This window comes from Peromyscus californicus, unplaced genomic scaffold (assembly GCF_007827085.1).
Source record: "Peromyscus californicus insignis strain IS unplaced genomic scaffold, ASM782708v3 Scaffold_4__1_contigs__length_199733344, whole genome shotgun sequence".
Taxonomy (NCBI): Eukaryota; Metazoa; Chordata; class Mammalia; order Rodentia; family Cricetidae; genus Peromyscus; species Peromyscus californicus.
Genome location: NW_026294562.1, coordinates 122,265,145 through 122,278,249, shown reverse-complemented (window position 1 = coordinate 122,278,249; position 13,105 = coordinate 122,265,145). Strand labels below are relative to the sequence as shown.

The window sequence follows — 13,105 nt, the reverse complement described above, 5'->3', positions numbered from 1 at the left end:
TGTTCTTTGTCACAGGTCAGTTGACTGTACTAATACTGAACTCTATTCTGTTCTATTGATCTGTTTGTATTTTGTTTTTCTGATGCCACACATACAGTAAGTCTTAAAGTTGAGTGGTTTTTAGTCCTCTGCTCTTATCTCTTAGCATTGTGTTGGCTTTAAAGTCTCTGTATGAACTTTAAAATCAGTTTGCCAGTACCCTCAGATTAACTTGTTGAGGTCGTCAGTGGGTTGCATTAAATTTACATCTTGACAATGCAAAGCTTGCCTGTTTATGAACATAGGGATACTTCCACTTATTTGGTTCTTGGATTTCTTCCATGGTTTTGTAGTTTTCCTCATATAGGTCTAACACATATTTTGTTAGATTTAATTTCTGAGTACTTCATTTTTTTGCATGTTAAAATAACTAATGATGCCGGGTGGTGGTGGCACACGCCTTTGATCCCAGCACTCAGGAGGCAGAGCCAGGCGGATCTCTGTGAGTTTGAGGCCAGCCTGGGCTATAGAGCAAGATCCAGAACAGAAACCAAAACTACACAGAGAAACCCTGTCTCAAAGCAAAACAAACAAACCTAATGATGTGTGTGTGTGTGTGTGTGTGTGTGTGTGTGTGTGTGTGTGTGTGTGTGTGAGTTTAAAAAGATTTATTTATATTTTATGTTTATGTGTTAACCTGCATTTATGTATTTGTACCACATGTGTGCCTGGTATCTACAGAGGTCAGAAGAGGGCTTCACATCCCCTAGAACTGAAGTTACTGGCAGTTGTGAACCACTATGTGGGTGCTAGGCACCAAACCCAGGTCCTCTTCAAGAGCAGCAAGTGCTCTTAACCACTGAGCCTTATCTAGTCCCTGCTAATGTGGTTTTAGTTTCAAATTCCACTTGTAAATTGCTAGTATTTACAGAAGTAGCAGGCTTTTGTAGGTTAACTTTGTTTCATACAGCCTTCTGATAATTTCTCATTAATTCCAGGAGCTTTCTTGTTAGTTCTTTCAAATTTGCTACGTAGAAAATCTTGTCATCAATGAACAAAGACACTTTTTAAAATTTTTTTCTTGATCTTAAATTTTTATTTGTATACTTACAAAGCCTTAGAAATAGTCACTAATCTCTAGTCTTTCTTGATCTTGGAACTAGTGATATTTTGGATGAGCTATCCTTTTGTGTTGGCCTGTTAGGCACTGTGGAATGTTTAAGATCATTACTAGCATCTGCACACTATCTAGTAACCCCTAGTGTCTGTCATGGCAATCCAGACATGGTTAGATTTCTCTTGGAAGACAAAAGTCTCTCTCTCCAATTGATAAACCCTTAAACAATACACAGAGTTGATCAGAATATGGTAACCAAATGTTCTTTTTTTTTCCCCACAGACTTTAAAAGTGAAGAGGAGCTACTGTCTTACATACATGAAGAATACCAAAAAACTGTGGCTTCGGGAGAAATCACATCATATTCATGTGCTCAGAATATGGTCTCAACCATTAAAGTGTTCCTAAAGTCGAAGGATGTCAAGGAATTAGAAGTAAGGAAGTCTAGATAATGCTGTCATAGATGTAGTTGGTGGTTTAGTGCACATACCTTGAAGAATTTCCATTATGCTGTACATGATTGAAAAATTATGAGTTGGCTGGAAAGCTGGCTCAGTGGTTAAGAGTACTGACTGATCTTCCAGAGGATCCAGGTTCAATTCCCAGCTGCATTGGGGCTCACATTTGTAACTCCCGGTCCAAGGGATCTGATGCCCTCTTCTGACCTCTTTGGGTACTGCATGCAGATGGTACATAGATGTATATGCAGTCAAAACACTCATACACGTAAAATAAAGATATTTTTAAAAAATGATGAGTAAAGGATTGTGTACAATTCCAGATTTTTGAATGTGAGTGAGCCTGATAAACTGGAAGTCCAGAAATCAAAGGGGACTTCTGTCCTAATGAAAGTGCTATAATTTGTGTTAGCTACATGAATTGAGCTAATGGTTCTAAACCTAACTGCTTTTCAGAATCACTTTGTTGTTGTTGTTTTGGTTTATTATTATTATTTATCTGTTTGTTTCTATTTTATGTATATGGGTCTTTTGTCTGAATGTATGTCTACACACCCTGTGCATCGGTTCCCTGGAACTGGAGTTACAGATGTTTGTTAGCTCAGTGTGGGTACTGGAAATCAGACCTGTGTTGGGACTTGGACATCTATTTGGTTTTTTTTAAAAAAACAAAACAAAACAAAAACAAAAGCAAAAAAACTCCCTACATAACTTTAGCAGTGTTGTAAAGCACTGTTTTAGAATACCTCATTGCCTTTATTCATGTTTAATGGCCAAAGCAAGGCTCTTTTCTCTATAGCATACAAGAGCTGTTTATGGTACCACTGCTTTGTAGAACCTTCTTTTTTTAAACTAAGTGTATATAGATGGGTGTGGTGGCACACTCCTTTAATTCCTGCACTTGAAAGGTTGGAGGTGAGTTCAAGGCCAGCCTGGTCTACATGATAAGTTCTAGGACAACCAGGACTACATAGAGAAAACCTCTCAAAAAAGGGCTTGTGTGTGTGTGTGTGTGTGTGTGTGTGTGTGTGTGTGTGTGTGTGTGTGTATGTGTGTATGTGTAGTATATATGTGTGTGAGTGCAGGTGTGTTCAGAGTCTAGAAGAGGGTTCAGATCCTCTAGAGCTGGAGTTATAGGTAGTTGTGAGCAGTCCAGCATAGGTGCTAAGAATCCTCTGCAAAAGCAATTTGTGCTCTTAATCCTAACTGTTGAGCCATCTCTACAGCCCAAAGAACCTTCCTTTAACAGTTGAAATCTAAAGGTTTGCTGTGTCTACTTGGTTACACAAAGTTTTTTGTTTTTTTTTTAAACCGGCGTTCTCTTTAAGACATCAAAGGAAAGTGTTCATTTCAGTGGTTTTCATTCAAATGAAAGAAGAGGGAAGTATATAAGGCATTAGAAATAAGTAACAGTTTTCTCCTACATAATAATTTGTATTTGCAGGTGGCTTGCCTGAATCATATGAACAGTAACCTCTTAAAAACCAGCAAAATTCTTCGACAGAATCAAGGGGGGAAGCTGGATAAAGAAGACAAAGTCAGAGAGTAAGAAACCACTTTGTTTCATTTTACTACTACTCAAAAACAGAGCTCAGGTTAGCTTGGGGCAGTTTAAAGTTGTCAACTGCTTGAGCATGCTTTGTTAGTGACCTTTATGATGTTTTGAGGGGCAGTTTGAGTCATCTGATCACCTAACAAGCACACCAGTATTCAGAGAAAGCACTGGATTCTTATTAGACTCGTTTCCTTCCATCCTGCCCTCCCTTCCTTCCTTCCTTTTTTTCTTAGAGCCTGGCCTGGCCTCAAACTTGCTTTGTAACTGAGGCTGACCTTGAACTCCTCCTTCTCCCACTTCCACCTCACAAATACTGAGGTTGCAGGGTGCATCATCACGCCCAGTTGACGGAGTGAATCAGGTGCAAAGAGGCCTCAGGCATGCCAGGCAAGGACTTCACCAGCGAGCTACACCCAGGTCTCCTCGCCTGTGCACTGCTTTTTCAGTACTGGAGAGTGAACCCAGGGCTCTGTGTGTGCTAGGCATGTACTTCAGCACTGAGCTGCCTTCCCAGTTCTTGGTCGTTGTTCCTTATATAAATAGATCTTTGCTCAGAGAAAGAGTTCTCAGTAAGTGACAGCTGAAGGAGATGTGACAGAGCATTTGTTTCCTCAAGGTGCCAGCTTCAGGTGTTTCTTCGTCTGGAGATGTGCCAGCAGTGCCCCTCGATACTGGACAGTACAGATGAGGTGGAACAAGTAGTGGAGGAGGTGAGTCCATGGCTGCTGCCCTGAGAGCGAGCATGCACTCCTGCTTTCCACTTCCCGCCAGGGACTGTGGTGATCTTCTGTGACCTCTTTTAGGTGACAGATTTGCTGCGTATGGTGTGTCTCACTAAGGACTCGGCGTACCTGTCAGAGTTTCTGGAGGAGATTTTGAGATTGTAAGTTTAATGACTACTGGCTTCGTTTAAAATTGTTTTACCAAGGACTACACATGGTGCTATCTTAGAATTATAAGATTCCAAGGGTATTGTGTTAGGCTGGGTGGAGGGATAGAGAGGATGAGATGGTAACTCTGTTCCATATCTAACCACTATACTCCACAGGTATATTGACTCCATCCCAGGGACAGTTGGACAACTTTACCACAGCCTGGGGTTAAAGATTCCTCAGAAGCTGGCTGGAGTCCTTCCTACAGAATTGTTTAGTGATGATTCTATGACCCAAGAGAGCAAGTCCCCACCTCCCTCATCAAGTGCTCACAGATCAGTGTCGGGCACCACTGAGTCTGAGCAGCTGGAGGAGCTGCGGACCAGATCAGCCAAGAAGAGAAGGTACTGGAGCAGTTCATTGGACTGGCGTTAAGTTCAAAGAAGGGGCAAGTCTGCAGACAGTCTTCTTGTTTTTGCCATCTGGTGTACTGAGGTGGTAGTTGCCCTCGATTCCAAATCACAGACAGCAACTCAGGAGTAGCATCTGACACTGTAGATTTGTAGCTCAGGGAATATTGGTTTACAAAGCCCTTGTTTACTGTCTATAGGGATGTCTAAGAACTAGGAACCTCTTGTGAAGTGAGATCAGGGTCTCAGCTTATTTGTGCATTTCCCTTGTGCCTGTCACTGCCATTAACTAGCCGAATCTGTAGTAGTTATTTTTCGTAATTCTGGACTGTTACAAATACAGGCCAACCTCAAGTTAACTAACTAGCACTTATTTAAACAATGTATTTTAGATGCTTGTTTCTTGCAAGCCTCATTACATATTTCCTTTACTTGGTATGTTTTCTATTTTTAAAAGGAAAAATGCACTAATAAGACACAAAAGCATTGCAGAGATTTCACAGACTCTTCGACAGATTGAAGTTCCCAAAGTGTCCAAGAGAAGTACGAGAAATGTGAGTAATTGCCATTGACAAGAGCTAACGGTTCCTCTGTGGCTGGGGTTGATGGTGAAGAGGAAAGGCAGTATTTTTCCAAGTGGGAAGTCAGCTTTGGAGAGTCCTTATCTGAAATGATACTTTAGTGTTTGGACTTTGGAGTATTTACAATCAAATTTTTTTTTTAAATCTTCGGGAGTTAGAGAGATGGCTTAATGGTTAAGAGTACCGCTGCTCTTCCAAAGGTCCTGAGTTCAATTCCCAGTACCCTCCTTGTGGCTCACAACCCACTGTAGCTATACTACTACAGGGTCTGCTGCCCTCTTCTGGTGTGCAGACATACATGCAGACAAAACACTCATACACATAAACAAATAAATCTTTTGGAAAGAAAAATCCTAGGATTTTAGCACAGTTCAGATTTTGGACTTTTGAATTTAGGGATAATCAACTAATATTGACTATTTCTGTGAACATGTATTAAACTATAACCAAAGGAATAAAGAAATATAAGTTAAAAAAACAACAACCAAAACAAAACAAAGGCTAGTTCAGTAAAGTACTTGCAGCCTGAGTTCAGTCCCCAGAACTGCTACACGTACACACACACACACACACACACACACACACACACACACACACGCACGCACGCACGCACGCACGCACACACACACAGAGTGGGGAGGGTAGAAGCTCAGTCAGTAAACTTCTTGCTTTAACATGAGGAGCTGAATTGGAGTTCTAGACCCATGTTTAAAAAGTACATCTAGTAGGACTTAATCAGTGGTTAAGAGCACTGGCTGCTCTTTCAAAGGACCCAAGTTCAGTTCCCACCTGGCAGCTCACAGTAATCTGTAACCCCAGATGCAGGGAATTCGACACCCCCATTCAGACAAAACAGAGAGTCATAGCGTACACCTCTAGTCTCAGCACTCGGCAGGCAGGCCAGCCTGGGCTACACAGAGAGACCCTGTCTTGAAAAAAAAAAAAAGGAAACAAAAACAGCCAGGGATTGGGGGCATGCTCAGTTGGTACAGTGCTTGCCATGCAAACCTGAGAACTTGAGTTAGTTTAGAACCTGCCCATAAAATAGTGGCACATACTTGTGATCCACCACTGGGGAGGCAGAGACACAGATCCCTGGGTCTGCTAGACAGCTAGGCTAGGCTACTTGGCAAGTTTCAGGCCAGTCAAGACCCTATCTCAAAAACAAAAATGGAGTTAGTTCCTAAGGAAGGACACCCAGAGTTGTTCTTTGGCTTTCGCGTGCACACATGTGGACCTGTCTCCACACAAGTACACATCTGTGAACAAACATGAATAGTTATAGGAGTTGGGGCTGGAGAGATGGCTCAGTTAGAGCCCTTGCTTCTCTTCCAGAAGACTCGTTTGGTTTTCACAACCCACACTGGGGAGGCTCACCAGCACCTGTAACTCCAGCACCAGGGCATCCTGTGCCTTAAAACTCCAAGGATACCTGCACAGACACACATGCACATAACTGAAAAATAATAAAAATAGATCTTAGCCAGGCATGGTGGTGCACACCTTTAATCACAACATTCAGGAGGTTGAGGCAGGTGGATGTCTGAGTTCGAAGCTAGCCTGGTTTACAGAGCTAGTTCCAGGACATCCAGGGATGTTATACAGAGAAACCCTGTCTCAAAAAACTTAAGAATGAATGAAGGAATGAATGAATGAATGAATGACTAAATAGATAAACAAATCTTAAAAAAATGTTAGGCAAGAATGAAAAAAATTAGGCAAGAATAAATTCAAAGTCTTTACATAACAAAACTTAGGAAACTGAAAATGTCATTGAAAAATAATGATAGTAATAGGTGTTTGATTATCTCCCAGAAAAGTATTTTTCAGTATGTTACATTTCACTTCAATAGCAGCTGGGGGAGGGAGGGGAGACGGCCACTGTCATGAAGCCTGCTTACTAGGTGGGCTTACCATCCTGCTGAGGAAGGAGGGAGGGATAAGGTGCAGGGGTGCTTTGGAACCGTTGGAGAAGAGGCAAGTCTGTGGAACTTGCTTCAGAAGCACCTCTACGGTAGTAGCTGTTCCTTTCTAAACTGCCCTTAGCATGGGAGGCAGGGTTTCTTTTAGAAGTAAGCAGTATTCACTTTCTTCCCACACCTCTCCTGTGGAGAAGATGCCGGTCCCACAGATCTTGCAGTTATGACTGAAGGGCAAGAAATCTAAAAGTGGATGGACAGAAGCCGGGAGAGCTCTGTTATCACTATAGATTGTTGAAGACAGCCATGGCTGGGCATGGTGGCTCACACCTTTAGACCCAGCACTCAGGTGGGTCTTAAGTTCGAGGCTGGTCTGGCCTACATAGTGAGTTCCAGGACAGCCAACATTACGGAGTCTGACTCTGTTTCTGAAAATAAGCAACAGCAAAGAACACCAGAGCAGACTTATGGAGATCAGGATTTGATACTGAATAAAGAATGTATTTCATGCCAGCTGGTACCAAGATAGTGATAGCTGTTGAACTGAAGAATCAGATATTAAGTTTCTATATAAGAAATTTGAGTTTTTTTGAAAGGTCAATATAGTTAAGCTAGGAAGCAGTGAATTTGTAATAAAGTGTAGCATACATTAACTATGTATATAAATCACATTAGTGAATATTCATTCCTTTGCATATATTAATTCCTAAAGATTAGAAAGCTTGGGGAAAAAGTTTTTGACCTCACCCTAATACCTCCTTGATACAATCTTAGTTTTCCCTTTTTTTCCCTCATTTTTCTGTTTTAAAGATTTTTTTTTTATTTTATTTTATTTATGTAAATTTTTTTTTTTTTTTTTTTTTTTTTTGGTTTTTCGAGACAGGGTTTCTCTGTGTAGCTTTGCGCCTTTCCTGGAACTCACTTGGTAGCCCAGGCTGGCCTCGAACTCACAGAGATCCGCCTGGCTCTACCTCCCGAGTGCTGGGATTAAAGGCGTGCGCCACCACTGCCTGGCCAGTTTTCCTTTGTAATTGGAAGAACAGGGTTGATAAACAAGGTTAACTAACAAAGAGTTGATTAAAAAGTTAATAACGTGTTGATACAGAAAAAGTAAAAGTCATGATAATAAATACTTAAGCCTTAGTAAGCTGTCCAGTATCTGTCTTTTTGGCACATTTTTGTTAGGAAAGTGACCATGGGTAATTTGTAAACACACAAGCTTTGTTTTCTAAAAGTAGCTAAATTATTTATTTTATGTGTGTGAGTGTTTTGCCTGTACGTCTGTCTGCACATTTGTGCCTGGTGCCTAGGGAGGCTGGAAGAGGACATCAGGTCTGCTGGGACTGGAGTAACAGGCAGTTGTAAGTTGCTGGGTGCTGGGAATCTAACCCAGGTCCTTTGGAAGAACAGTCAGTGCTCTTAACCGCTGAGCAGTCTCTCCAGCCTGTTTGTTCTCTAAACAAGAGCTGATCCAGATTTTGTATATTTTTGTTTGCTCAGTTGGGATTCTTATGTTGAACATATTTTCGTAGTTGTAATTTAAATCATTTTAGAAGATATTACCAACCAATATAACTATTGACTATCATATTTAGCCTTTCCAGAAAGATACTGGTTATATTACTGAGACCATTTATTAAGTTTTTCTCTGATGGTGCAGGCCTATAATCCCAGCACTTTGAAGACTGAGGCAGGTGGAATGCATATTCAGAGCCTTCAGAATGAGTTCACAAAACTAACCTGAACAACCTAGTGAGAGCCTGTCTCAAAATAAAATATAAAAGCAGGGTTAGGAGTATAACTCAGTTTAAGAGTCCTTGTCTACCATGTTTCAGGGCTCTGGGTTCAATCCCCAATGCCATCAAGAAAAAGTTATGTCCTATGTGGTATTTTATTCTTCAACTATTATGAGAAATGGCATGGCTGAAATGGCAAATAGAGGCTGGAGAGATGGCTTTGTGGTTAAGAGCACTGGCTGCCCTAGTACAGGACCCAGATTCAATTCCCAGCACCCGTGTGGTGGCTCAGAGCCATGCATTGTTCCAGTTCTAGAGGATCAGTGCCCTCTTCTGATCTCTGTGGCTTGTACATAGTACACATACAAATATGCAGACAAAACTCTCATACACACAAAGTATTGAAAAGAAAGAAATAACAAATGGAAAAATCTTGAAAAAGGATTCCCTTTTTTAGATACATCTGGAATTTAGAGTCTTGACTCCTTTACTAGAGTAACAAGCCAATAGAGGTTTGATACAGAGGTGTTATAAGAGTCCAGTGTCCTAATCTATATGGCTTTCCCCTTTTTAGGTTACAGAAGGTATACATGGTCATCTCTTCTCTATCCATTCTCTAAAAATTATAATACCAGTTATAGTCTGTTTATAATCCTAGACCCTTTTCCGTATATACCTAAAACAGATATCAACAGTTTATGTTTGTTACCCACATATACATGAACCTTAAAAATAATTTCATCCATGGGCTGGAGAGATGGCTCAGTGGTTAAGAGCACTGGCTGGTCTTCCAGAGGACCTGGGTTCAATTCCCAGCACCCACATGGCAGTTCATAACTGTCTGTAACTCCAGTTCCAGGTGATCTGACACTTTCACACCAATGCATATAAAAATAAATTACTAATTAAAAAAATCATAATTTCAACCTAGCTGAGCATATGCACATCCCTGTAAACCTCATGTGAGACGCTGAAGCATGAGTATTGTTATGTAGCTAGCCTGAACTGCATAGAGACTCTTGTTTTCCAAGAAACAAAGATTGAAGCTACCGTACTGACTGTGCTGAATTTAAAAGCCCTTCCCCATCGCATATCTCTATGGTGGTATATACTAGTCTCCCATGTGCTTTCAATTCCTCATTGGTTGGGTGTGTGACTTCACTGTTTCACTCTTTATGTGCGATCACAGTGCTTCTTATTTTGGATTACTGCTCTGTAGCGAGGATGTACATTAGTGCATTTTACTATTTCTGCTATGGATCTCTCTGAATTGCAAGTTTCAGGTAGAACTCTTACTTTTTATCTTGAATGAATGCCTGTGTTGATCTTCCTCATTTCTCATTACCAGGAGAACTCTCACCTTGCTCCTGCACAGCCAACTCTCCCAAGGAAAGACACAGTTCAAGGTGTGTGTGGGTTTTTCAACACCTATTCACTGGATTGACACATTTATTTTGATTGGATGTATTTAATGTAAGTTACAGCTCCTTATCAACACTGGTTAAAAAAATACATCCAAATTCCTTGTTTTGGGATTCCTTTGTTTGGGAATAAGAAAGTTCATATAGCCTTAAATTAAAATACTGCTTCATGCAAATTACTGACCTAAAATATTTTAAAATGTCATTATCATGGAATCCAAAATTAGAAAAAAGAAAAGAAAGAAAAAGAGAGAGAAAGAGAGAGAGGCAGTGGAACTGTTTAGACAGAAGAAGTTTAAACATGTTGGTCAAAGTGCACTCCATGGTCCTGCTTGGATCTTAAGTAAAGTTTTTTCTTTCTTTTTTACACTTAAAATATAATTATATCACTTTTCTCCTTCCTTTTCCGCTCTCTAGTCCTGCCCATGAGTTCTGCCATCCCTTTTGAAGTCATAGTCTCTTTTTCTTTGTTATTGCTCCATATATGTATGTGCAGCACAAACCTAAACATATAAACACACAATCTGCTCCATCTGTTTAGAGTTGCTCATATGTATATGATTTCAGGACTGACCACCTGGTATTAGATAACTAATTAGGGGCTCATACCTGCAGAAGACTGTTTCTCTCAAGTTAATAATATACTTTTTTGTTTGTGTTTTTTTTTTTTTTTTTTGGTTTTTCGAGACAGGGTTTCTCTGTGTAGCTTTGCGCCTTTCCTGAAACTCACTTGGTAGCCCAGGCTGGCCTCGAACTCACAGAGATCCGCCTGCTTCTGCCTCCCGAGTGCTGGGATTAAAGGCATGCGCCACCACCGCCCGGCCTGTGTTTTTATTCTAAGACAGACTCTCACTATATAGTTCTGGTTGCCTGGCACTTGATAGGTAGACCAGCCTGTCCCTGGAGCCACAGAGATCTGTCTGCCTCTATTCTCTAGTGCTAACAAATAGAAACATTTACTATATCTATAAGTAAAAATACTAAATTCAGGCTGGAGAGATGGCTCAGAGGTTAAGAACACTGGCTGTTCTTCCAGAGGTCCTGAGTTGAATTCCCAGCAACCATGTGGTAGCTCACAGTCATCTGTAATGAGATCTGGTGCCCTCTTCTGGTCTGCAGGCATACATGCAGACAGAACACTATGCATAATAAATAAATAAGTAAATAAGTAAATAGATAAATCTTAAAAAAATACTAAATTCATTATTAAATACTTCCCACAAAGAAATGTCGAAGATTAGATGATGGCTTCACTGCCGAATTCTACCCAGCAATTAAAAATAAACACTCTAAACACTCTAGCATGTATTATCTCAGTTGATAATTCTAGACAGTACGCTGAGGAATGGATTACCTTGAACAAATGAGGCTGAGATAACTGTATGTCCATGAGCAAAAGAAGGGTACTGGGCCTCTACCTCATTCAAAATTCTGTATAAAACTTTTGGAACCTGTAAGGTCAGTAGTTTTGTGGTTCCCCCAGAAGTATGTTATCCAGGGGAATCATTTTAATACATAAGGTTACTGAGTGGCTTCCTTCAGCAGCTCTGTGTTTGGATCTGGCGTCCTCAGTTAGTTGACCAACATAATGCTTTTTATCTCCTGTCTCCCTTTCCCTCAATGCTTTTAGAAGTGACAAAAGTCCGAAGAAATCTCTTCAACCAGGAAATGCTTTCTCCTTCAAAGAGGGGGCTAAAGCGGGGACTGCCTCGAAGCCATTCTGTGTCAGCCTTGGACGGTCAGCACCACAGACAGGACAACTTCAAGAAGACCAAAAGCAGCACGTTTCAAGGTAACCTCAGAAAGAGCTTGTGACAAATTTGTGGTGGCATTGTTCCACTTTTATTCCCAAATCAGCAATCTGAGTCTTCCTGCCTTTTTCTTGATGACTTTAGCTAAAAGTTTGCTAATTTTACTGATCTTTTGAAGAAACTTGGACTTTGCTTCATTGACTTTCTAGCCTCATGTTCCTTCCCACCACTTACTTTGGTTTTAATTTCTTGTTTTTCTTTTTCTTTTTTTAAAAGTTTTGGTTGTTGGTTTTGTTCTGTAGGGTGTGGGCAATAAGATGTCTCATATGAATCTCTTTGGGTTCATCCTTGGAGTCCTTTAAACTGGAGCGGTTAGGTTCGTGTCTTTCATCTGATTGAGGACGTTTTTAACACTTTTTCTTCAGAAAGGTTTTTCTGCCCCTTTGTCTTTTCACCGTCTAGAAATCCCATGATGCATATGGTAATATCCATGATGGTACAGTGTACATGGGTGCCTCAGGCTTTCTTAATTTTTCTTTCTTTTTTCTGGTCAGGCTGTTTAATTTTGGATGCCTTCTTTTTCAGTCACTGATTATTCTGCCTGCTAAGACATATGGTTGGATCCCTTACAGTTTCCTGTTGCGTCTCTATTTTTGTTGTTGTTTATTTATTTATTTTTTGTTTTTGGTTTTTCGAGACAGAGTTTCTCTGTGTAGCTTTGCGCCTGTCCTGGAACTCACTTGGTAGCCCAGGCTGGCCTCGAACTCACAGAGATCCGCCTGGCTCTGCCTCCCGAGTGCTGGGATTAAAGGCGTGCGCCATCACCGCCAGGCAATCCAAGTTATTTTTATCTTTTAGAAAATTTTAAATTAAAATTACATCATTTTCCTCCTCCCTTTCTTTCCTCCAGCTCCTCCCATGTTCCTCCCTCAGTCCCTTTCAGATTCATGTCTCCTTTTTTTTTTTTTTTTTTTTTTTTTGGTCTTTCGAGACAGGGTTTCTCTGTGTAGCTTTGCGCCTGTCCTGGAACTCACTTGGTAGCCCAGGCTGGCCTCGAACTCACAGAGATCCGCCTGGCTCTGCCTCCCGAGTGCTGGGATTAAAGGCGTGCGCCACCACCGCCCGGCCTTCATGTCTCCTTTTTAATTATACCTTATATGTATGTATGTAAGTATGGATGGATGTGTGAATATCTATTCACATAAATATATAAATACAGCTTGCTGGGTCCCTTTAGTGTTGTTTGTTTATATATGAGTTTAGGGCCGAACACTTGGTATTAGACAATCAACTCGGGGCAACTCCA

The 13,105-nt window shown here is 40.8% G+C and overlaps 1 protein-coding gene across 1 annotated transcript in view; it reads left to right on the top strand.

Moving 5' to 3' along the window:
• The window catches only part of Ticrr (TOPBP1 interacting checkpoint and replication regulator), a 45,372-nt gene that overhangs the window by 19,860 nt on the left and 12,407 nt on the right, over positions 1–13,105 (top strand). Inside the window, exons 8-15 of the mRNA XM_052713448.1 lie at positions 1,379–1,530; positions 2,999–3,099; positions 3,726–3,819; positions 3,913–3,992; positions 4,158–4,385; positions 4,849–4,945; positions 9,976–10,033; positions 11,679–11,840. Coding sequence (XP_052569408.1) covers positions 1,379–1,530; positions 2,999–3,099; positions 3,726–3,819; positions 3,913–3,992; positions 4,158–4,385; positions 4,849–4,945; positions 9,976–10,033; positions 11,679–11,840 — 972 coding nt within the window. The remainder of the gene's footprint in view (positions 1–1,378; positions 1,531–2,998; positions 3,100–3,725; positions 3,820–3,912; positions 3,993–4,157; positions 4,386–4,848; positions 4,946–9,975; positions 10,034–11,678; positions 11,841–13,105) is intronic.